Source organism: Cyrtonyx montezumae, unplaced genomic scaffold (genome assembly GCF_038088225.1).
Source record: "Cyrtonyx montezumae isolate F1298 unplaced genomic scaffold, pur_monq_1.0 scaffold_1, whole genome shotgun sequence".
NCBI classification, from domain to species: domain Eukaryota; kingdom Metazoa; phylum Chordata; class Aves; order Galliformes; family Odontophoridae; genus Cyrtonyx; species Cyrtonyx montezumae.
Genome location: NW_027071825.1, coordinates 21,867,920 through 21,894,752, shown reverse-complemented (window position 1 = coordinate 21,894,752; position 26,833 = coordinate 21,867,920). Strand labels below are relative to the sequence as shown.

At 38.3% G+C, this 26,833-nt stretch overlaps 1 protein-coding gene across 2 annotated transcripts in view; it reads right to left on the bottom strand.

Moving 5' to 3' along the window:
* The window catches only part of UCHL5 (ubiquitin C-terminal hydrolase L5), a 96,524-nt gene extending 73,592 nt beyond the window's left edge, over positions 1–22,932 (bottom strand). Inside the window, exons 1-11 of one of the 2 annotated variants that reach the window (XR_010622655.1) lie at positions 22,734–22,932; positions 22,112–22,175; positions 21,302–21,407; positions 13,984–14,109; positions 13,834–13,895; positions 13,606–13,736; positions 12,030–12,093; positions 11,078–11,180; positions 10,550–10,663; positions 9,546–9,644; positions 7,210–7,691 (exon numbers count right to left, since the gene is read on the bottom strand). Coding sequence is in view for 1 of the 2 variants with exons in the window: in XM_065744236.1 (XP_065600308.1) it covers positions 7,647–7,691; positions 9,546–9,644; positions 10,550–10,663; positions 11,078–11,180; positions 12,030–12,093; positions 13,606–13,736; positions 13,834–13,895; positions 13,984–14,109; positions 21,302–21,407; positions 22,112–22,175; positions 22,734–22,815 (996 nt within the window). In the remaining variant the exon portion in view is untranslated. Of the gene's footprint in view, positions 1–7,069; positions 7,692–9,545; positions 9,645–10,549; positions 10,664–11,077; positions 11,181–12,029; positions 12,094–13,605; positions 13,737–13,833; positions 13,896–13,983; positions 14,110–21,301; positions 21,408–22,111; positions 22,176–22,733 lie in introns of those variants that run through there. The other variant, XM_065744236.1, reaches the window with a different exon arrangement.
* Positions 22,933–26,833: the final 3,901 nt, after the last annotated feature.

The window sequence follows — 26,833 nt, the reverse complement described above, 5'->3', positions numbered from 1 at the left end:
GGTATGTAAACGAGGTACACAAAGAAGGCACATCCACAGAACATACTGCTATTGTTATGTTACCAGCAACTTGAGCAGGTGCTTTGTCATTGTGACTGCTCCTTTAAGGAAGGTATTGCAGACTGTTTTCACAGCTGGGATAAGCAGCAAGGTGGAAGCAGAAGCTGGAGAGGAGCATCTGCAGTACAGAGCACACAGTCCCTCTCTCTCTGCAGTTGATGAAGCTGCCAAGTGGCTGGAGGCAAAGCACAAGGTGAAGGAAGAAAAGATTTTCATCTAGAAGCATATGAAGCTCTAGAGACCAATCTGACTTGCAATTGCTAAGAAACAGAAGCAGGAATCAAAACATTAAGGTAAGAATCAGAGGACAGTGTCAACAGAAAGCAATCCTAACAGTTTGTACACAAGTCCCACAAACATCTGAGGATTGAGAATTTTTTTTAATTTATTTCGGTGTATGCTTCCATTTGAGCTGTGCCACTGCAGCAGGGGGTCAGAGCTGGGCAGATGCTGCACGCAGAGGTGCAGTCAGGGGCAGGCTGCTCTCCCAGGGAGGGGAGCTGGGCAAGCAGCAGGCAGACTTGGCAGACTTACCAGCAGGTAATGGCCAGGATTAGGCCTGCAGACAGCAGCAAGGGTGAGACACCAGTTTGTCCCAAGCAACTGGGCAGGTGTGAGGTCAAATCAGAGAGTCAACTCATGGATCAGATCTGGGCTCTGGATCAATAGCACAAACAGGCAGACACAGGAATGGCTGCAATGCAAGGACCTTAGATGTAGCAATGACAGGGAACAGGGAAGAGAGATAATGCCTTGGGGTACTTGGCAAGGTATTTTTCTGTTGCACAACATCAAAGGCAAGTCAAATGTATTAATTTAAACGCTCATAGTAACAGAGTGAAATTACATAATATTCATCTCAAATTAGCTGAAGCATAAAGCAAAGACTAAAATTCGACCTTTGACTTTTTACTCAGTGGCAAGACTCAATTTTCTAATAACTTTAGTCACTACTGGTATGTAAGACATTTCTTATCCCAAATGCTTCCTACAATACAACAGTTTTCAGAAGGAAAAGAATAAACTCATCACACTGCAAACACGTTAGTTGCATTCATCATATTCTTTTAAACCAGTATCAATTATTTACTTCAGTAATTCATACTGCTTTAATTGATCAAACCCATGGATGACACTTCTGGCATCTTAAGTAATCACCACTCATTCCGACCAGGAATTTACAACAAAATGCTTAATGGGAGCTTTCATGAATGACGGAAATACCTTCAGTTAAGCAACAACTAAACAGAGTCCCCAGGCAAAACCAAATCTGCTTGCTTCTATTGGACTTCTTTGTTTTTTTTGGCAGTGGAAGGAAGATCATATTAAGTCTAATCAGTGATTTATTATGAGTCACAAGAAGTGAATCAAATTTAATGGAAAATGAATCACATACCACAGCATTATCCATTATTGCTACTTCCTCAGGCTAAATTTCTTGCTGATTATGGAGTTCACTGATGTTTTTATTGTCCTGATTCTCACATATTTCAAACATTCTAAGAGGTTTAGATCCTTCACTACCTAACATCATAAACTTAATGGAAACAGTCGCAGCAAATGATAACAGAAGTAGCTTCTGTAGAAACAAACTGCAAAACACTCATGTAACAGCTACTTCAGACTCAGTGCTGTTTGACGTAAAAGTAAAGAATGGATTTTTAAAAGTCAAAGCTAAAGGCCATGACAAATATTCACCAGAATAAAAGCCATTCTATAAGATATTCAGCACTGCAGAAAGGTGCAAAATGAAGAAGGAAGTTGAGGTTGTAAATATTGAAAAGCTACTCAAGAGGACAGCACAGCAGGTCTACAGGTCTAACTACATCGTAACAAGACCACAGGTTGTAACTACATCTAAAAAGCACCCTCAAGACTCCTGTACTCCATAGGAAAATAAGTGAAGAGATATATCAGTTAGTATCATAGGATTATCATTTATAAATATTATTACAACCAAATTTATTGCATAGAACTTTAATTAAACTGTAGAAAGTCTGACTCAAATATTTGGCTCGAAAGCATTTCAGGACACACAGACAGATCTCCCAATTGTTCTCCCATGTGAAAAGCCAACACAACACTGGATTGAAGAGGCACTCCACTGGTCTGAAGAACAGCAAACCTGCATTCCCCAGCACACATGTCCAAAGATATCACTTGCAACTTCACACACCAATTTTCACATAATTACTGTTCATTTACTGAGATCAGGTGAAGTGCTTTTCATCCATCTTTTCTCCCTTATTCTGGGGAAAGAAAACAAAAGAAAGAAGCAATCCATGGTTCCTGTATTAATTCTTTCCTAGGCTTTTCCTTTATTACTCCCCAATTTGTATCTTATTCCAAATCTCTCCAACTTCCCTTGCTAGAACCATGAAATAGTTTTTTCAGCTGAAATACCATGTTATGAAGCCAGAGATGATGACATTTAGACCACCTGCAGTTTAAATATGTGTTCTAAGTCTGTCACATTGACCACTGGTGTACCAGCTGCTTCCACAAAGGAGAAATTATATTGATGACAACAATTTAATCTTCCAGAAATAGGAATTCCTCTGTTTTCATACAAGAGCACCTGAGCTCACATTTATTTTCTCTTAGAACTTATAAGCAACTCATGCTTTAAGGCATGACTGCTAATCTTAAAACAACACCTTCAGACCAAACAATATACAAATTGTCTTAAACAGGACTAAAAATTAGTCTTGTAGTTCATGTAAAAGAAGTTCTTAATTATGAACACACTGACCATTTTAGGATTTAAAGTAAATATTTGACCCCTGAAATAGGGAGAGGATGTTTAAAAGATAGTAAGGAAAAGCACGATTCCCTTAGTAAGCACCACCTGTTAGCTGAGGAACACTATTAAGGAGGAACAACCCCAAGTCTGTATGGTCACACATAGAATGCCTGTCTGCCAAACGTGACTATGCAAAGAACCTGGGCTACCAAAGTTAGTGCATTTACATGTTGGGTTTGTTTCCTTACATCAGTTTATTAAACCAGATGAGATGTCAGAGATGGAGCTGCACAGACATTCTTCCCCTAGTGTATGGTACAAGCAGAGCTGTACAGAGACACACAGATGAGACCTAGGTATCTGTGACAGGCAATCCTGAGGACCTTTGCTGTTCATCTCTTCAGCACAGTGTGGCATCTCCCCCAAGACAAAGTCCCTCTACCATGGGAAGCAAGCAAGAATAAGCTCTCTCACTAGTGCACAGACAATGTTAAGTAATAGTCTCTACCAGTTCCTGTTGAGTGGGACAGTAATGTCTGTTTCATTTCCATGTAGCAACATTTAATCAACATCTTAAGTTTTTCTTCACATAATCAAGCAAGCATACCTCCCACTATATATCAACCACTCCCCTCCTACTTCTTACCAGAGGATTAGAGAGAGACGTGAACGTAAATGACTCCGTCACCCCTAGGGTGATCCTGATGACTTCCATTCCTTTTCTCCCTCCATCACCAGCCCTCTGCCAGGATTAAAGGCACAGCCTGACTGGCAATACCTTCCTGGTAGTACCTCACAGATGCATACAGTTCCTAAGAACACACATCTGATGCTTCTTCACTCTAGGCAGCAGCTCCCTGCTCTCCTGTGAGTTGGGGGTCAGAATGGCATCTACAAAGTGGAACAAAGGGAAAAAAGAAAGAAGCTGAAGCTTCACCTGCAAGTCTTCTCCTTCTTCCCTTTGAAAGCAAACTGCACTTCCAGCAGTAATCTAAGAAATACTAGTCATGTTTCAAACACTTCTTAGCACTGCCACATTTAGACTTTTAAGTAAATATTTCACATGAAACTTCCTCAGAAATCTATAGAGCATTTCAGGAATTGAGAAATAACCAAATATGCTGAGGAAAACAAACACCACCACGTAAAATGAAAAACAGAATGATACAATAAAAAGCTCATTTTCTCCCACTCTTGGAAAACTATTCCTATTTCCTATTGAAAAGCAAAACTTGTAAGCAGTGATTCTTTTTAACTGCAATGAGCCAAGACAAATGCACCCCAGCTGTTCATAAGGGCACTTTCAATACTACTGCAGCACAATGAACACGATCTTTTACTCAGGATTTGCTCTTTGCAATTCCACCAATATTAACAGCACAAGAGCTGAACAATAGCTTAATAAGAGACATCAAATTATGACTGCTTGGTCTTACCTAGTTTGCACTGACCAGTAGGGACAGGGATACCTGACTTCTAATATTAAAGCATTTCTGGATGTTTGCTGTGAAGAAATGGTAACTCACAGACACACTTCAGCATGTACTTGCAGGAAGCATTTCCAATAAGAGGAATTTTCAGATGCCCAAATAGGAAGATCTTGTTTTTATGAGACATACCTTGAGTGCATTTCACATTTTTTTTTTTGTTTAAATCAGGGTACAGCAATTAACTTGGTACCAGACTGTCATCAATAACGTTACCAGAAGTTATTTAAACACACGCTACTTTTCATTCACTGAACTGTACATATCAGATACTGATAAAGCCGTAGATGATTGTTTAGCTACTATTAGAGATGTGTCCTAGCAAGTTGCTATTTGTAGAGTTCACAAAAAAAAGGCAACGGATGTAAATAAAGTGTAAACACACCACACAAAATATGGAAAATACTTGCCTATCACTGCAAAGCATACTCAACTGTAAACTTGCAAAGTGCCTTCAATATAATAAACTCTATTCAATGTTATTAATAAAGGGAAGTGAGACCATCTGGAGCAGACAAAAAGACTCCATGGCTGAACTGTTTTTCTTCAATACTTAAACACAACAGAGAAAGCTACTTTGTGATTAAAAAAAAAAAAGACCTAGGTTAGTCCCACATGGCTGAAATACATACATATACACACCTCTATTCACTTCTTCCTAAGCATTTACAAGGCCTTTTACTTCAGTTCTCCATTTATGCAATTCTCAGAGCCTGTCCAAAGGCAAGACCTTCAGAATTACAACTAAAAGAAATTAAACAAAACATATATTTTATCTCATGTTCATTCACTCTTGAGTACACCAACAGCACCAGAAGTCTTGTGAGGACTTCTTGCATTGATTCCTGGAAAATAAATCAATCCACTGTTAACAGAACAAATAGCATACTTCAGTATTATGTTCAACATTACTCCTTAAGGTAGCATACATGTACAGTGTAAACTGTAAGGGAAAGAAGGAAAGGTTTCTGCAGGAACAGTCTGAAAGCAGCAGCAGCAATGCATTATTTTACTTGTGTGTGTGTGGAAGAGACCCATTCTCCAGCATAGCTTTCCAGAAATAAAAGACAAATTTGCCTTCAACAGTGGGCTTAAGTTCTATATAGTACCTCTAGGAGATGGAAGTCTTTAAGTACTGATTTCCCAAAATGCTCCTGCCTTCATAGATAACTTCAAGATAACCATTCAAAAGCACCCAGGAATTCCACATGTGCACTACCTCCACAGCAGCAGCAGAATAAATCAATCTGCTGTTTGTTATTTAAGAAGTTGATACAGCAATAAGCATATATGGATAGTATTTTCTCCACAATATCCTTTGATTAAAAAGGATGCCTTTAAGTGTAAAGGAAAGCCAGATAAGCTCATTTGCATTACTTGATGAAGGAGTCAGCTAAGAATAATCCCAAACATCTCATGACAACGCAGTGTTTCTTACTGCTGAATTAAAATAATCTATAGGGGTTCTGCTACATGGATCTCCAGGGTATAACGTTATGAGTATCGAAAATTAACCACCGGTAAAGTATCATTTTAAACTATAACTTAGTTACCACCTTTTTTTTTATTCAACTAATTCACAAAGCTCAGCTACAATAAAAACTGGATTATTAATAAATAAATGAATCGCTCTTCCTCATATACACAAGGAAACAGAAAGAAGCAAATGGAGAGACTTGAATGATTACACTTTAAACTGACACTTATTAAGGAGTAGCAATATTGTGTTTTAGGAAGCATCAGGACTTCCTGAGAATGTCATGAAACAGCACACATCATCAAGCTCCCACTTAAAGAAATGCCTCTTGCAAAGAAAGTTGTTCCCTCCCCAGAAATGCTGTCTCAATACTGAAATAGAGAACATTTGTATGCAGCTGATATTCTCACCTATGACTTACCTGATCAAAGTTTTGTACAAACACAGATCCCATGCTATTTTTTTTTCCTGGAACACATTGTATCTTTCCAGTCACTAAAATGACTCAACAGGATCCTTACAGCAGTAGGAGAGTGCAGTTTGCTTTACTTCTTCCATCAACATTTTCTTCTGTCAATATATATGAAGCACAAACAGGTAAACTGTTTTGTATTGGACTTTCCAGAAATTCTCTGGGAGAGTGTTCTCAAACAAGATTAAATGACCTCACAGTTCAGTGAAGTATAACTATAGGCAAAGTAAATAAAACCAACACCTTCCACTGGTTTGAAGTGTCTTCCAAACATTCTGAGGCCTTTCACTTGTTTCCCCCACCCACCCTCACCTTTCTTTACTCAAGTCCTTTAGAAGAACACCAGAACTCTGCTAAATGAATTTGCATACACAACATACTAATTTTGCCTAAGTAACTTCAGAATTGCATATCGTTGCAATGGGCTGTTACTATCTTTACCAAAACAGCTTGCCTGTCCCCTTAGTAGAAACTGAGTAGCACTAAGAAAATAGGAGCCTTTGTACTCCCTTTGGCCCATGGAAGATAAGATATGTATCTTCTACTCCAGTGTTAAGAGCAAAACCCTTCTTAAAATGTTTTTTTCTTATACTATAAGATTTCCTTTGACAATTAAATTTCCTTTTAACTTCTAAGGTGAATTAAAAATTACTGTTTTAAAGAAATACCATACAAAAGTACGAGAATATATCCAGCGCTAACTCCCCAAAACAATAGCATGCATAATTCCTAAAACAAAATTTCAATGCAGATACTCAAAAGTTGCAAGACTGATGACCTTCAATACGTATCTTAGTTATCATATCCAATAATAAAAATACCACAGAAAGTTTGCCAAAATAAAAATGGGAATATTTATTATCTTCTCTACTAAAGCAATGCAGATCTTCTGAGATTATACATCGGTCCTTGCAAATGTTTCTACAGCTAAATTTGTAGTTTTCAACTTTGTAAAAAATTAGACATGGACTTGGAAAAAAAAACAGACACATGGCATGTCACCGAACAATTGGATAACAAGGATGAGCTCAGAACAACTGTTAGTAGGGATGAGCAAAGAAAGCTCATGCTTGGACTTCAATTCTGGCATTTGCATCATTATCATATACTCACGTGGGACAAAACAGGTACATTTTCCTTGCACATGTTTAGATCCACTTTCCAAACATTCAGAAATCAGACTTAAATAAGGAATTTGACCAATAGAACCTAAACATTACTTAGTAGTACTACATGCACAAGATGCAAGGGGAGAAAAAAAATCAGACCCATGCATACAGCATAAGACAAACTGTTACAATTGCCAAACGTGCGCTGGACAAAATTTGATGTTTATGAAAATTTTTATTTGTTGTCATGAAAATAGTTTCAGAAGCTCAGAGTTGTATGCATTTTGTGAAGTCATCTTTACTTGGCTTCCTGAACTTTCTTGGCATTCTGTTTTTCTTTAGCCTAGAAAGCAAAGGGAGATGCTGTTAAACTCTGATGATACCAAGATCTATCTTTTGTATGTTTGACTACTCATAACACTGAGCCTTCAATACAGAACACTGCAGAAAGGAACACACTATACAGAGCACTTCGTAAGCACTCTACTGTAGTTTCACTATTTAATAGTATTTATAAACAACTGCCATTTAAGAATACATGTACACATAAATACAGTGCAAAATAAACTGAAGTCAGATAGCTTTCTTAAAAACAATTTAACCTCCAACCTTCATACCTCCACTCATTAATCTTCAATGAAGAGAATAACTCTTACTAATGAAAACACTTCAAATCGCAGACAAAATTCAAATACAGAGCAAAAATCACAAAAAAGTCTGAAACAACCAAGATCTTATTTAAATTTTTCAAAAGACCACAGTAGAAAAAAGAACAGTTCCTAGCAAGATTTGCAGATTACTCATAACCTGTATCAACTGATAAGGAACACAACACATAAAATAAAGCATTGATTGAAAAACCACACTTACTACGCTATAAACTATTAGTCTACAAATGGACTCTTCAAAACTTAGTTCAAGACTTAGGTCAATAAATGTACACATCACACAATGCACAGGTTGTTCTGAAAGTAATGCCTCCTATTTATTTCCATGAAAACTACAACAGATACAAAGAGGATAATAACACTATTTGATAGAGCAAATTCTCAGCTATAAAATCCTCATTTCTCAACACAGTCACCACCATTAGCTATGCATTTTCACTGGCTATGAACAAAAGACTGCATACTGCACTTGTAAAAATCTGCGCCAGCAGAGGTGCCCCACTATCACCATCACCACTGCTGAAATGCAGCATCCACTGACTCACTGTGCTCACATCAATGCCTGTGAACATTTACAGAGACTAAACAGTGAGTGAATGTCAATGGGTGCAATATTTTCTGCCTGGAGGAATTCAATGACACGCCTTTGCTTCACACACGCTTCCGTCAGACACCATTCTGTCAGACTGACCCTCTTCTGTCATCTGCCATATGGCAACAACATGTAACAGGATACTGTCAGAAGGTCCAGCCTGTACTGCCATGCCACCAAATGTGCCACTGACATCACAGGCTAACATAATAAAACAGGAGGCATTACTCTCAGAGAAGCCCTCATATTTAGCTTTATTTCCCCAACATAGTAACATAAAGACCTTCTTTGATTAGAAGTCACCATTAGGAATACTGCCTTCTGCATAAGTAGATATGCAAGCTGGTACTGTGATCACTATAATCCAGGTAGTTAAACAGCCATATTTTATATATAACATTTAATAACCTTGCCAAGGTGTCAGACACTTCAATGGACACGCTTAAATGCTAATAGCAAATCAACCTACATACTTTATAAAGGAGAAAGCAGTTGAACCAGACAATCTGTATCAGGACAAAGACAATGAAGAGAAAAAACTTCAAACCCTCTGAATTACCAGAATTTTGTGCAAAGGCTGCCACCTAGTGTTGACATCTAAATACATCAATGGAACAGTCACAGAACAGACTCCAGCTTGGCAAAAGTGAGTCTTGTACACAGACACGGGTAAACATTCTATATTTAAATAATTTTCAGCTCAACAAGGTTTTCAAGACCATAGAATGGTTTGGGTTGGAAGGGACCTTTAAGATCATCTGTTTCCAACCCTCTGCTATAGGCAGGGATACCTCCCACCAGACTAGGTTGCTCACAGCCCCATCCAGCCTGAGCAGCTTTAATTAAAAAAAATCCATGCCTATGTAATTGACATTCAATTAGAATGCAAGAAAAGTTCAATACATTGTTTCTCATAATTCAGGTAAGAAATACTCACTTTTTCTACTAATGGTATTAACTGTTGATGTTCTGCTAGAGTCTTTAATAATTCCATGATGAAAGGCAGGTAGTTGTGTTTTCTTCTAATGTTTTCAATCTAAAAGTAAATTCAGAACATTAACAGAATTATTACAACACTGAAAGAGGATTTTCTCCTTTCTTCTGAAAAAAACTCCACTGGAGTCTTATTATGTTTTAACCAATTAAAAATAGTCTGTGCTTAAAATTGTGGCTCGTAGTGAAGATAAAAAAAGTCACATGAATTCATTACATAAGGCACAAACTCTCCTTAGAGTCTTCTGCTGTATCAGACAAAGAATCCCCTGTGATTAAACAGGTCAGTGTAGCACTGACAAGTATTGCCATTTAGAAGTTTAACTATTTTTCCCCCCCCTTGATTTAAATCAGGGTTTGACTTGTATAGTTCTACATTGCCCTGCAAAACCATGGTCACAGGTTAAGATGAACCTTTACAATAACTTGGAAATGCAAAAAACAGTAGCTCTTCATTATACTGAGCATTCTGTAGCTTCTCCAATGGTTGAATCCTTCAAGAATTACACAACATTCTGTTTAACTGAGAGTAACAACCTCCAACGATACCAAGTGGATAACTTCAAGAAAAAAGTTTACTACATAGCTCCCATAATTCAACATACAGTTCAAAGTTCCAGCTGGAGCAGGCTAATCAGCCTACTCAAGGCACACAACCATTTCTTTGGTAGAAATAAGAATCCAATGTGCTTAAAAGGAGTGTTTGACAAAAGAAAGTGAAATACAGAGAACAAAATCAACTTAAAAGCCTTACGCTAAAAGGAAGCAAGCCAATAAGCAACCTGTAAGCTCAGGAATGGCATAAGAACTCACAAAGATATAACAGATTATACACTTCTAATACCCAAATCCCTGCAGATTAATATCAGCAGCCTCCCACAGATGTAACAGCTGACTTTTCCTTGCCACATATCCCATATCTGGATCAAAAAAGCGAAGGCAACATACCTTGTATCTTTTTAATTTTTGGTTCTCTTCTTCGATTAGCATCTGATATTTTGCAACTTCTGACTGTATAGAACTTAACATGTTACTACTTTGATCTGTATCCATAGGTTCCTCCTTCCACAAAAGAGAAAATGTGGAGTTAATGCACTTTATTATTGTATAAAAAAAGAAGTCCTGCCCTTCAAATATACCAGTTACAGAAAAAAAACAATTTTGCTTTTACACAAATTTCTGTAGATAACTTTATGTGGATTAGCTTTATCATCTGGAAAAGTAAAGTTCCATTGTAACAGCACATTAGCCAGGACAAAAAAGACACAATGATGTGTCCATCCTGTACTGAGTGCCCAAAAAACTATCTTGAACTACATGTATCCCCATGTGGCACTGCACTGGACAGATGTAATCATTCTCCACTTCCCTTTTTAGCTGGTACTTCATTTGAAGCAACAGACAAAAGAGGTGAATAATAAAGACATGGAACTGTTATCACAGATCTAATCCAGGAACTTAAATACCACAACTTACCTCTGCAAGTTGTCGCTGTAATTCTGCAATTCTCTGTTCATAAATCATCTTTCTGTCAGACACAATAGCCATCAAATTAAACCTTATTTCACCTTCACTGTACCTGTAAGAGGAATAAAAAATAAAAGCTTAAAAAAAAAATCAATCTTTTACATGAAAACTTCAGTCTCCTTCAGGATTTCCTTCCATTCTAGGGGAACACATTTTTGGGGGTCAGGGGAATACACAGAGCTGTATCAAATCAAGTTGTGCTACAGAACCAATTCTGCCATGAAATAAAAGCTCAGATCAGCAGTTACCAAATGATAACTCCTAATAATCTGTCTGCAGTCAGAAGAAATAAGTATTTGAAGCTATATTCCAAAGGGGACAGAGAAGGAAAACAAGTAAACAAAAAAAACCTCACACCAAAACTTAACAGGGTATAGCTGACAAGAAAAATTGCAAGACTGCTGCATACTATGGTTATACTTCCTCATTACTGTTAAAGACTATTAAATGTTGGAAATTTACTCATATGACGTGAAAAATATATTCAGCAGTAAGATTAGCATCCCTTTAAGAGCATAAATTCTCCACATGTGATTTGGCAGTTATGTTTTACATATTAAATGAAAATCTTTAAGTAAAAGACTTGGAAAATTACTTTGTAAAATCGATTCTAACAAGTTCAGTGCTGCTGCACCTTGCAGTAAGAGCTGTGAAGCTAAAGAAATTCTAGACTAATTTTTCCAGATGAGATTTCCACGGACTTAGCTATTCATTACATTTGGCTTATTCTGGGCAATAGTTTCTGAAGTCACAAAGTGATACACACAAAGATGCACAAGCTTAATTCCTTACAAATTGAATTGAAAGCCTTCGATTGAAGGAAATGAAGAAGAAATTTTTTTCTTCTTTTCACACACATATATAAAAGGAAATGTATTTTAAAAGCATCACAATCATTTACTTTTGTATCCGTTTTTCTATGACAGGCCGCACAGCACTTATCCAGTCATCTTGATTGCAAGAACCTAGGAAAAAAAAAGATCATATCTTGAAGGTTTACTGTGGCTTCAGACAGAACGTGTAATAAGCTCTACCTAGGTAGCTGTGGTCAGATGACTTCTTTAAAAGGTAGATGACGTCAACAACTGGATTTAGATATTCTACAAGCCACAACAACAGAGCAAACCTAAACTTCAAGGGCAAAAGCACCTAACATTTATTGTGCTGATAACTAGGAAAAAAATTCTTTTTTTAAACTGATTGGAAATCAAAAAACAGATGAATTCCTCAGAGGAAGAGTAGAGCACAGCAGATTGTTAAGAAGCCCTCATGTGTATTATTCGAAGTGTGAGAACTCAAAGAAGGAAAGGACAACTGCCCCCAAATAATCATGTTCCAATAGATCATCTGCATCTTCACTAGGTCTGCAAGTCCAATACATTTTTCTGAAGAAAATGAAAAGCAACGAAGGAAAAGGAAGAGTGGTCAGGCATTCCATTTAGGAGAAATAAGAGTTAACAATATTTATGAAATACAACTTTAAAAACCCAAACAAAAGAAAAACAAAACGTGCATTTGATAACTTGGTTTTAAAAGAAAGAGGAAACTAACTAAAGGTAATTTCATAAAATGATGTCTCTTTCTAGCAATTTCAAGACCTTAAAACAGAAGACTGGTATGACCATGCTAGTGGCAGTTCAGCAGACTGTATTCTACAGTCAGATTAAAAGTGTGATTTAGCAGAAAGCCATTACTCAGCCTAGATGCAAATATAGCTGTCAAGCACATTGAGAGAAAATATTGGAAACAAAGTATGGCACACTGTGAGATTACAGCAGAAACTATAGAACTAGTTTACACTATAGAAAGTGGAAAAACAATTGGTACCATACAGCTTTTCAAGATGAAAGAAGTTACACAGTACCCCTTTTTTACTCATGCATAGCAAATAAATTCCAAATGACATTAAAGAATAGCTAATTTTAGATTAGCTTTTCTTTCTTATAGAGTTCCTGTTTCATACCCTTTAATCTTTCTTAGTCTGTGGTGTGTGTAAGTGTCAGATGCATAATGTACAAGTTTATGGTGTCAGCTATGAACAGTTGTACACAAAGTCCCACAGGAAAAAAAAAGATAACACTACACCCTGAGGAAATATATTTATATATATATATCCTTGAAAACATGACATGGGAATTGTTACATTGGGCGACAGTATCACAAAAGAATGTTGCAGAAAAATTGCAGCAAAAGGCACTGCACAATACCAGTCAGGAAAGACAAAAGCATTACATAGCTTTAACAGTTCTTTTTGAAGAGACATCGCTGAGAACAACGTACTTCCTTACATGAGGATAAGAAGCAGGAGGAAAAATGGATTTTCAAATTAACAAAAGTAAGACAATATAAACTGCTGCAAAGAAGTACATGCTTTAAATGAATAAAGAAAATCTAAGTTATTCTTCAAACAACACGCAACCAACTTGTTTCAGCAAGTTATTGTTAAAATGAAAGATGTTTAGAAAACAAAATACTACCTAAATCAATTGGTCCTTCCCTTAACCCATCCAATTCATACAGCCGTCCATTAACAGGAACATAGCTTACGAAGTGAAATGCATCTTCTTCTTTTGCTGAAGACTTTGCATCAAATTCAAACATCTGCTGTCTGCAAAGAACATGTAAAAATAAATAAACAGATGAATCAATGAAAGGGAATTTGCATGAATTCTTCCTACCTGGAAAACATGTAAAACACCTGCTACCTGGCAAAACTGTTGTGAACTTGTCGAATCACTTCTGAGTTGCTTAGTGCCAAGCCCTTCATCTGAAATTGAGCAACAAAAACAAGTTGTAATCCCACATACAAAAAGCTGTAATATTTAAAATACAGGAAGGAACGAACAGGCACTTACCGCAGCATCAAAACTCTGTGAAAATTCTTTAAATTCTGATAGAGTCTCTCCTAGACGGATGTCTTGATGAGCACAATTTAGTAACACACTTACTATGGCTTGAGTAGCACAAGCATTATTTATCACCTAGGAAAAAGTGGCAAGAGTTGACTATTTGCTCAGTACCAGTGACAAAAGTATAATTCATTTTTGTCAATGCTTCTGATTACTCATACTTTCCTTGTTGAGTGACATTACAGTTTCACTCTGAAATATGACAGCAAATGTGGTCTGAGCAGCCACAGAAGCACTGGTGGCGGAGGCACTAACAGAATGAATGCTGAGTGGTTGTTGTATACTATTCATTGATTAAACTAGTATTTCACAAACACTGCTTCGAAACTGTCATTCTATTGATTCAGTTCCTCCACTTACTGCCCTTTATTAAAGAATAAAAGTACATAAACCAAATAGGAACCCTCTGATTTTAGTGATCACTGCACTGAAATACCATTCAGAGAGAATGGCTCCAACTATATCACATATATGTCTTAAAAAAGAAAATCATCCCTGCAAAGAGGATGGTCACAATTCCCAGAAGAATTAACAGTTCCCAAAAGTATTCATGTGGGGGGAATAAAGCATGTAAAGGGATCTAGAATTTTTTTTTTTTTGAAAGAAGTCACAGGATAAAACATCAAATATCCAAGGGATAAACTAATAAAACTCACAGGTGTTTCAATATAAAGATTATATTTTTAGAGACTGTTTTGCTGAATAAAACCATAGGAAAATTTACATTTTCCCCTTGTTAATTTGCAATATGCCTACCCTTTTGAACTTAGAGTTACTACTTGCTATAAATTTTTCTTAAATTTGCATTTAATATTCCACTGTTAGAAAACACAAAACTCCACCGATTTCAGCAATGCCTTTTATGTGTTTGTTTTTAAATAATATCCACATTAAAATACAGTATATAAGAATATAAAGACCATAGTACAATAAAGATATGAGGTCACAATACATCATCTCAGCAGTTTCTTCCTCAGGGAGCTACAGGCTAGGAAAAGTAGCACATTTTCAGACAAATCTATTCTGCAATTGAAGATGGTAACTATTAGGACTGGCAGAAAGGATGTTGATTTTGTGTAAAAATAAAAAAATAAAATTGAAAACCAGTTCAGAGCTGTGAATGTGAAACCACTTCCAACAAGAAAGGAGGAAAAAGGAAACTTCCTCTAATATCAAAAAAGAACTTCTCACAATCAAAGCCATCAAATTCTCCTTATTCATTGCAAGTAATTGCAGTACAGACATCCAAAGTGGACAGAATAAATCAAGCCATGTGTTTGCCTTTCTGCAAACTATCACTGTCCTTCGCATTGCCACTTCTACTCCAGAAACTACCTCAGAGGCATCACAGGTTTCTATTTTCAAATGACAGAGCTACCCTCTGGATTAAATACACTTCATGATATTCAGATTATGTCTCTGTACTGCAGATCATGGAGTAATAACAAAACAACTCCTAGTTTAAGGAAAATCTGGTTGTCTTGAGTTATAGCCAAGGGAGCCAGAACAGATTACAGCAACTGAAAAAACTTAAATAGATTGCAGTCATGCAAGCTAACAGCTGGATTTCACACTACTACATAATAACTGAGTACACAGAGGGAGATCAGTCTAAGGCAGTGAAGCAATGAATAGCAGAGAACAAAATCAATAACAGACTAACAGAATGACATAACTCCAAAGGATTAATACTATAATGTTGCTAAGAATACCAAGAACAGCCACCTGCCATATGGCTAGGGAGTGATATCAGACTCAGCTGCAGCACTTCCAAGATGAAAGCAGGAAGATCCCCTATGCATTATAGACAGCTAATCTGAAGCAGTGGCATAAACACTGCATTAACCAAGCTGACAGGTAGAAAGCTAGAAGAGATAGAGAGGACAGTAGTGACCCCTGCAGAAGAGTGTACTATTAGAATGAAGAGACACTACAGCTAACTTCAATTGTAGAATGGTACCTAATAAAGAACATTAAGGGCACTGTGTGATAATCCTTACTGAAAAAAATCAAGATGGAATGACCAGTTTCTCTGACAGACCACTAACACAACACTGAATTCAGAAAGGGAAAAACAAGTAAGAGGTTTTGAGTCTAGAGGCAGATCAGCTCAGAAACTGGATCAGCTGGATAAAGGAGCTTGAAATAACAGCAAAAATGAGCTAAGCACAGATTAGTGGCCTCATTCAGTATCAGCCTTCCAGCAGACTTTATATACCAACGAGTTTATGAAGTAGTCCACTTAAGTGTACAAGAACCAACCTACATTATCTTGTCTTACTGCTGCAAAACAGCACAAATGCAGATCTTAGAGCAGCACTAATGAAACAAAAACATACTACAGAACTTCATTCATCAGAATTGAAGGCAGAAAGAAAAAGCAGCAGGAACATCTCTGCAGGTCAATCAGAAGGTGGTGCAGGTGATAGACATAAAAAGACAGCACCCTTGGGGTGTAGGACTTGATCTCTTGAAGACCTTTCCAACCCCTGCAATTCCGTGACATTCCTGAACCTAGGTGGTGTGAGAGAAGTACCAAGGTGGAAGGAAGAGGTGATTTTAGTATCTAAGACAGACAAGTGTGAGGTTTGTTAGAGCACAGCATTCTTTCAGTGCACATAGACAGGCCAACACAGCTACACATCCACCCTGTATGCACTTGTGGGGAGAAACGGTCAGGATACATTGGAAATTGAGGTACGTGGGTATCTCTGTGACTTAAAGTGCTTTAGTGTAACTGAAAATATTTTCTATTTAGATTTCATGACAGCATATGCAGGTTGTCCCAGAAAGATTTCCAGCTACTTGTCGCTATATTTCTATCCAGGAAGTCCTGGAAAGGTTATTTAAATCACCAATATTCAGGATTCCAACTTAAAGCAGTCATCCATATTTTAAAGCTTTTGCTAAGTAAAGCTATCAGTCACATTTAATATCAGAAAAAAAAACCAAAACACCCCCACCAATACCTATGCACTAGTGAGATGTGAAGCCAGATTCCAACACCTTAGAGAGAAGTCTAGCTACAACAAACCAAGGCAAGGACTTAACATGTTATCTTGTTACATTCCTTCACTAAAGACTTAAAACTTCAGAATCAGGCACCTTTGCCTAATAGCCCAGCTTAAGTTTCTGGGTCAGTTTAAGGAAGTACTACTTTAAGACCTCAAATTTCATCCAGTTGATGGAATATCTTAAACAAACTAAGCTCCAATACCTTTAAACAGCCTCCTGCTCTAACTGGCAATATTACCAGCAGATCTCAAGGCTTCACTTAGTAAGGATCACAGGACTACAAAACAGTAGGTTTGACAAAACCCAGTATAAATTAACAGCACAAAGATAATAAGAAAACTTTGATGTTTAATTAACTGTATCATTAACAGGATTCTGCTTCTGCAGGTGCAGATTTTCTCCCTGATTCATTTGCTGTTTTACTATCACAATTGTAATGTTCTACACTCACAATGCAGTGTAGAATAAATACACTGTACAAAGTAAAGGCATTATGCCAATATTTCAGTAAAAAAATCTAAAGGGGTTGTTAGAATAATAAAAACTCCAGTAAAAGTCTGCAGCAATGATGTTCTGTTATGTCAAAAGATGCTTTCAGTTCCACAGTAATTAGCACAGAACTCTGCTATTCTGAACAGTGCTGATGACAGCTAAGTACTTTGAGTGGTACAATCACACAACCACTGCACGTAAAAATAATGGCAAGGGCCTACTTAAGCAAACAGAAATCAGGAAATTCAGAGTTAAGGCTGAAACTGGATCCTTAACTCACCTCATTGTGCCTAGGTATCCTAGCTCAAAGGGTATGTATGATCATCCAGAGTTCTCTGCCCTCACATAGAGGACCAAACCATACCTAGGCATAACAGGGAGGCCAAATTTAAGATGAGTGCATAAAACTGACCAGTAAAAAAAAAAACCCTTTAATAAGCATGCAGATTCAACAAACTTGAAAATTCAACTCCTCCCTCCCAACATACTCGTGATTTAATGTCAGACAAGACTGGCATTTAAAACTCAGTAAAAAAATATTGTTATGAAAGTGGGCAGGACCAAACCATGAGCATGTAAAAGCTTCTTAAGAAATGGTTTCTTAATACAGTTTGTAAGCATTTTTTTTTTTTTTGCTGGAACAGTGCTAAAGTTGTACATTAACATTTCATACTTAAAGTTTTATACCCCAAAATGAAACAATTATAAAAATATTATATTTAAGTAACACTGAAGCAATTGAGCTATGCTGCTGATAACATTTAATTTCCACACTAAATTGCTGCTATGCATTAACAGAAAGGACTCTGAATTTCACTTCAGAACTTATCTGCAGTAAAACGGCTTCTATCTTTAGATACTAACATTTAAAAGAAGATAATGTACGAGCAAGGAGTAGAAAAAAAAAAGTGTTCAATAAGGCTTCCTGAGATTTTTAGTGCTTCACTGTCACTTCAGCTTTGAGATGCAGATGAACAGATCAATAATGCCAAAAGTCAAAAATCTTAGCTAAACCAAAAAAAGCATCTGGAGTTCTGGTATGCCGACCCAAAAATGAACATAGTTATTTTATTCATCAATTTTTCTCAGATGTTAAAAATACTACTAATAAGAAAAAAAAGAAAGATACCCCCCTTCCTCAAAGCCACCATACAATTGGCCTTGAAGTCTTACAGGGAAAAAGAGAAGAGACATAAACCCTGTTGTATGACAACTGGAGAAGCTGCTATTTTACAATAGGAATATTTAAAATAGAAATACAGTAATATCACTACCACTACTTACCTTTTACCAGCTTCAGCCTGTACAGGATCACTGACTAAACACAACTCAAAATGTAGAACAATAAACCAGAAAATAAAATCCACAGAGAACCACTTGTTGATGAGATGAACTGACCCTTGGAAGTTCAATGAGCATTTGAGCCATTGCAAGAGATTAAGAGAATCATACAGCTAAAGGAGACAGACCTGCAGGATCAAGACATCCTAATCAACAGCAAATCATCAAGTCAACTGTTTGCTTGAGAAAACACTAGCAATTGTCAAAACATGGATTCATTGAGTTGGAGCTCCTGCTTTAGAGGAAATCAGAGCTACACAGCTCTGACGTGTATGATGTAGTACCTGCCAAAATCTCCATTTATCTCTTACTTTTAGTTCTCAGTTCTTTACAACTTTTTCCACAGACTGCTCAGCCAAGATACTGAAGTCCAAGCAAAACTGAACTGACACAAAACACAAGCATATATCTACCAATAAGAAATGTTTTGAGCTTACTAATTCAGGACACTTGACTAACAGGTGAAACGAAAACATCTCAAAAAAAAAATCCCTTCAGAAGTTACTTTTGAAATACATGTTCTATGCCATTCAACGGCACATCTAGGTACCACTACTTTTAAACAGCAAACGTGTCTGGAAATTGCTTAATGACACACTCCAGCACATCTTAAAGAACAGCAGGTTCTAGGAAAGCAGGAGGAGGGAAGATGTAGGAAGTCCCCTCAGGCACATAAGAGGTTTTAATCCTTTAAGGTTTAATGAAATAGTGATACAAATGTTCTTTGAAACATTATAAGATAAAGCTTTTCATTGTTTGCTTTACTACTCCTCGTGCTTTTGTTACAAAGTCTAATGTTGCCCTATTTTCTGGTATACATTCTGCAACTTTAAATTAAAGCTCAAGGCCCCTCTTAGTTTCTGACTTTTAAGTAGGGTCATGCTTCAAAAAGGGAAGCATTGTTGGGGGTAGCAAACAAAGGTAAGCAAAACAAAAAAAAATTGGAAACTTTTCAGAGGCCATCCACACAAGGAAAAAAAAAGAAACACATTGAATAAGATAAATTTACACTAACCTGATGTAATGCTATAATGGGAAGGAAAGTACAGTAATAACAGCAGAGTGGGAAAAACCTTTGGCTACAGTAAAGGAGAACCAGCCTAAATGCAGTAAACACAGAAATGAAGGCAAGGAGCTGCGTACCCTTGAAAGGCCTCACAAAGGCAGGGACTTCCAGCACGAGATGCACTCACCTCCACTGCCAGCCCTTAAATGTGGTCTGGGAAAGGGTAGATCCTGGCTCCACCCCTTTCAATCACTCAGGTGCACTGCATACACCTGAGCTCCCCTGGGTTGGCCCAGCCTTCCCACCAGGTGCTCCATCACTGTTTCAAGCCATGACTTAGCATTTCTGCTACACTCAAGAATAAAGAAAACTCTCTAGATTCATATCAGTCATTTCCCCCGCCAAGTAACTGCTCTTTGAGAGCTGCATCAATGATTTTTGCTGAATTTGTTTGCAATAAGGCTACTCCCATAGCCACAGGCTATTATCTCTAGCATAACCTAAAGCATAACCTAAAACAGTGCCGTTGAGACCAATGAAACTGTGAAGACAAAGGTAAACTAATGCTGACTGTTGTGTCCTAAGAACGATGGACACTGCTAGGGAGGACTCAAAAAACAGAGGAATAAACACACAAATAAAACTGTATTAAAATTGAGCAAGGAATAAAGTCATCTATGACAGCATGAAACAGTAAGGTAGAAGGACCCTAAGAACTAATAGAAGACAATTATCTGCCTAATGGAAGTACGCATACAGAGTAGCCAGGGAGCTACAGATATCTGTTCTGTTGATTTCCCACATTTCTACTTTTGTTAAGAGCACGTGGAGGTTTCTTTATGTGAACAGAAAGCACTTATTTTTCCTGTAACTCAATTTAAACATTCTGATTTAAATATTTCAGACTTAGAATGTACAGACCAAAATGGCCTATAAAGCCTTGAAGTGTTATCGTAGAGTTGTACTAACCTAACTGCAGAGCACTTGAGAAACACAAGGGACAAGAAGACAACTGAAACAAACATTTTTTCTTATGATTTGTTGAAAGTGGTTTCAAAGAAAAAAATAAAACAAGAAAAAAAAAAAATAAGACAACAATAAGTTGTTTCTTCTGCTGAAAACTAAGTAATTATTTATGATACAGAACAATTACTTCTTATAGAAGGAGGTTGGCAAATAAGATCTTTACTTTTCAATACCTGACAATGTCTTCGTCTGCCTAGACAGATCAATTAGACTCGCTTTGCTAACAATCTAAGACGTAGTACCTTATCTCAAAGAATTGGTTAAAGTTGCTTCACTTAGTAAAGTGTCAGGTTCTGTGTACATTTTAACAAAACCTGGCTTATTTTTCCATATTAAGTGTTCTGTTTCATGACACGTCTAACAAAAATACCAAACTTGCTGTACCTGTTTAGCAAAAAATATTGTATCCAGTCTGGAATCTTGAACAACAGAACCTGCTGGTTCTTCTCCTGGCTGCCACTTGAAGAGGAATATCAGCCCATGTACTGGCCTAAAATATCAAATTCATAAAAAAACCCAACAAATAAACAAAACAACAACAAACAAAATAGATGGATTAAGGAAAAATATCAAAGCCAGAAACATCAGATAATTTAACTGCATGCCTTTACATTAATTATGTTAATTATTTCTAAACACAGGGAGCTTGCACTACAATTTTCAGCTTCAGTCTTTTAATTAGGGAGAACATACTTAAAGCTTCTTTCCATATTAGCTAAGCAATTCCAATCTGAATGTGCATTTATTAAGTCAGGACCAGTTTTTCTGGTCACTGTAATGATAATAGTCGCAAAACACCCTTTTTCAACCTGTTAGTAACTGGGTAATATTTTCATAGCTGTTTTATCAATCACACATAAGAAACGGAATGAAAGTGTCGGTACTCCTTCTATATATAAAATATTCAAATGTAAGAAGAGCTTCTCAAAAGATGCAATGCAAACCAATGCCAAAATCATTAGAAAACTCTTCTCATGTTTTATTCACTATTATAATCTCTACCCATAAACAGAAAAGCCAGTTAACATATCAAGGCATTAATAAAAGGTTATTTTATTGCAAAGTACCTGATTAAATCAAAACCCTGATGTAATTGAGTGGAAACTGAATACCCACCACATAAGCTTAGGACAAACGTCTTTCAGAGTTCACACAAATACAAATAAGAAATATACAATTTGGAAAATTCCTTACTTCAATTTTTCAAAGTTTTCTGGCTCTAAACTCCATATTTCTTCAACTTGTGCTCCTCTACAGCCTAGACACAAAATAAAGAAGTAAATAAATAAAGGCAGCTTTCTTTAGCTACTGCATTTAGAAGGGGCAAAACTAATTTAAAAAAATTGAATGGGAGATTAATCTATTAGTTAAATACAAACACAAGAGAGAAGCATGATTAGAGTTTGCGCAATAAAAAGTTATGACAAGGGACCTCGAACCAACGCAACGTGGTACAAACTCATTTCGTTTTTTTTTCGTTACAATCTTGCCTAGATGCCATCTGTTGACATAGCTGCATAACCGCAGTACAGCCAAACACATTAAACGCAAGTCAGCGTAAAACTGAACGTTCCGAGCACAGCCCCTTGCAGGGCACCCAATAGCACAGTGACGTTGCTCAGCCCGCTCCCAGACGCTTTTCTCGCAGGCCCTAAGCCCGCCTCGCCGCAGCCCACGCACACAGCCCTACGAGCGCTGACAGAGGCGGAGATATGCAGCGGCCCTGCGGCGGGGCCTGCTCACTATAGGGCCTACAGTACGGGAGAGCGAGCGGTCAGACTGCGGGCCTCGCAACGCCCCGGCCCCGCTCCCTCACCGAAACCCTTGATGAGTTCCGTGAAGACGCCCGGATCGCTCTCCATGAGGCACCACTCCCCAGCGCTGCTGCCCCCCGCCATGGCGGCGGCCTGCACGCTGCCCTCAGGCTGTAGGTGCCGCCAGCCGGTTACGCCGCTCTCTTCCCAGCAGGCCCCGCGGCCCACGCCGCACCTGGCATTTCTATGGTGAGGCAGGGCGGGAGCAGGAAGAGGACGCGGAGAGCACTTCCGGGCCAGCAGTAGAAAGCACTTCCGGGTCAGAGCCGCGGCGGGCGATGAGCGCTTCCGGATTCATCCGGGCACTGGATGCGGCGGGGGGTGGTGGGTGCGGCTCCATCCGGGTCCCGGGGATGCTGTCAGGACGCTGGCGGGTGGGGCTGCGTGCGGGGCTGCGGGACCCGCCCGGAGCCGCTCCCTGCGTTCATAAGCGGCTCTACCGCCTCCAGCTCCGTCGGGCTCTTCGTCTTCCGTTGCCTGACGGGGTCCGCCCTGGGACCGTGCCGCTGCTCAGTGTTGGAGGGCACGCCGGCCCGGGCGGGCCTAGCCCTGCAGCCTCGAAGGCAAGTTGCCGTGCCCGACCCGGGGCGGCCGTTTTGGGAAGGGGGTGTGGGCTGCTGTACCATGTGCTTGCACCTGGGGTGGGCTACGGGCACTCGGCGGGCCCTGTGGGGTGGCTGTGCAGCCAACGCGTCAACCGTATAGTCTGTTGTCGGCTACGGGGCTCCTCGTTTGTTACCCGGGACACGGGGTATTAACGTTCCTCTTTAGTTAGCGATGTTTGATTTGAAGCAAAAGTTCTTGCGTTGCTGTCCGACCTCTGCTGTGCTTTGGCAGTGCTGTGTTCCGTAGCTGACCTCGTGTTACTGAAAGCAGAGGGGGTGAATGTGGTTTCTCACAGAAATAAGTGCTTCTGTATTTTAATTATTCGAGTACAACTTTAGGTGTTTACTTTAAGCTTCTTTTTTTTTTTAATAAACCATCAAGCTTAGTCAGACTTACCTTTTCACTGCCAACTATGATTTGTCATCATCAATCTGAAAGCCTGAGCTTCTGCTGAAGCTTTCTGCTTCAGATGTATTGTTTTCACGTGTGCCTGGAACTTGCTCTGAAGGGCATCTCTTAAGAAACCAGCAGTGATTTCTAGAAGATATAGAAAATGCAGTAGAGGTCAGCTGGAGAACTTAACTGTGTTACAGTATGGTAACATATGGGTATCGATATACCAGTCAGTGCTGAAGTGCCATAAAGGTTGCTATGTGTCAGGCAAAGCCTTATTTTACTTATAGGTTTATTTATATTGTATTTATTTTATATATATATGTATACATATTTACATTAATCCTTTAGTGTTGTTTTCTTTTCTTCTTTCCTCTGTAGAAGGCAGCATGATAGATTATATTTTACGTTTGCTAAAATTAATCTCCATGGAGAAGCTCTGTTTACAAATATATACAAGTATAAAAGTGAGATGAATGCAGCTTAGTAGAAGCAGCAGCAGGGTTTTGGTAGAGCACCCAGTCAGTGTGTATTTGCATTTGTCCCTCTGTGAGGATGGGAGTTGTCTGTGTTTTACACATGTGAAAGGAGGGAAATAACCTTGAAGTGTGGGCAGAGGATAGGGACTAGTTAGTGAGATTGAATGGCTTTGGGAGCTTGTTACTCTGAAATACAAAACAGGACTTAGAAGTGGCCGATGTGATTTAATAGTTCAATGTTGAATAGTGAAGGGCTTTTAAAAAAATCTACAATTTGTATTAGGATCCAGGACGTTCTGTTGATTTGAACCACTCCCAAGGCAGCTCTGGAGGAGCCAGGAATATGGGTGCTGGAGGCCATAACTTGAGTGTGCTCACTGTCACTGCAGTGAGTAGGTGTTACAGGCAGCAAAAGAGAAAGATATTGTGGTCATTTGCTGTCAAAGGGGCAGGCAACAGTGATGTTCAGCCCCCTTGCAACAAACCCTCCCGGCCCCTATCCCCCCACTCACTGCCCTGAGGCTGTGTTCCCATGTCTCTCCCCTCTGCTACTTGGTCCCCTTGGTCAGGAACCTCACAGTCCATTGCTGCATGTATTCAGGCACCAGCCTGCATTGTTCAGTGATTTTCCTTTGTAATGGTGATTTATTTGGAATAATTAAATTTGCACATTTACTGTCTCCACAATATTTCCTATTCCGTGGACTACTTATTCTTTCTGAAACTGGAGAGACTCTCTTCTGCTGTTCTTGTTTGGATGCAGTACAAAGTGATGGCGGTCCCTGCGTCAAGCTTGCCAATTATACCAAGTGCTGATATAACAGCACATTGTTTGTTTATGCTTTCCTGGGCAACTTACTCTGTGGGACCTGCTGTAGCAGAAGGTTGGACTAGATCATCTTCAGAGGTCCTTTCCAACTCATACAATTCTGTGCTTCTGTGGTAGGTGTAATAGAGGGAAACCCCAGCCTCTGCATTTTGAATGGTAGGAATATGATTTACTGGAAATATTACTTTTTATTGAGAAAATTGTCAACAATCTAGGACTGTTGCACCCATGCCAAAGATTGGTCTATGGGAAATTAGTGTAATTACAGTACCAAATGAAGCTCAATTTGAATGGTCTGTAATAACTGATAGCCCTGATTCTTTCAAGACAATTGCTTGGATCTAAAGGGATCTCTGGAGATTTATATGTGGTCTATAGGAATTAGGCTTGAAATTGTATGGCCTCTTGGTGACCTCTCTTGACAGTTTAGTAGCCTCCATAGGTGTCCCAAACACCACGAGGACAGATGATGTCAGGAGTTTATTTTTCACTGGGGGTAGTGAGGCCCTGGCACAGGCTACATAGAAGGTGTTCAGGGACAGCCTGGATGGGATCCTGGGCAGCCTGATCTGGTACCCAATTTGATAGTTTGCAATCTTGCCCGCAGCAGGGGATTGGAACCAAGTGATTGTGAGGTCTCTTCCAACCCAAACCTTTCTGTGTTCTCTGAGTACCTTCCAGCTCAATATATTCTATGATTCTATCTGTAAATTTAGAAATGTGATAGTTATTCCATTTAAGTTTTGTTCCCATTCTCAAGTGAGGGTGATAGTGGTAGCTAGTTTGTAATAACAACTATAAAAGAAGTGAGAACAATGTAATTTTGTCTAGTCCAAGTGAGAAGTACGGTGAAGTGGGCATGTTAAATGGCACCTGTGCAAATTGAAAATATAAGAGAAAATACAAAAAAATTAACGGTTGTGATTATGTTTTTTGATATAACCAATTTGGATGAATATAATGAGCAGTGAGATTGAGTGTTTTGTTTAACTGGAGACGTGGACCTTCCAGTTCATTTTAAGCCTTGGTGATACATTGGTGGATGAGAAGAGTTTTCTTGCGAGCCTCATTTTAATATAGACGTGTATTATAGTGTAGATATGAAAGATGCAACAAGAAATTATTTTGAAGATTTCATCAATATGGAGATCCAGTTATTCACACAAAATCCTTTATGCATTCTGTTTTTATTTATACTTCAAGATGATGGTGTTTCTCTATTACCTTTTAACATGACTGGTAGTTGTTGGGTTTTTTTCTGGTTGTTTTTTTTTCCCCTGAAAAAATGTACTAATGGACTCTGTGATATCTGAATTTTTATTTGGGTCTTTATGGAACATTATGTACTGCTTAATGAAACGAAGTAATCAAAATGTGTTGAAATAAAATGTGGTTAGGGCATTGAAACAAAGGAGAATGTAGTCTACTTGCATTGCAGATACCACACTTGTTATTTTTAGTGTATTTGCATGCTTTAGATGTCAGTGAAAAAGTCGGATGAGCCATGACATGTATTTAAATTGGTTTGGCAGGAAACCTGAATAGAACATTCAAGTAACAAGAAAAACAGCTGAGTTCTGTTGGGCTGAATAATAACGAGAAATGCATTTAAAGTTATTATATAATTTGTAACTAACAGCTCAAGTTTTAAACCATTTAGCTTCTATTTTTCTAATTTTAGAAGCATATAGAATATAATGGAGCCACTGAATGCACATTCTTTAAATTCTGGATGCAGGCAGCATATCACTGCAGATAGGCAAGAATGGAGGAAGGGTGCATCTCTAGTCTCTTG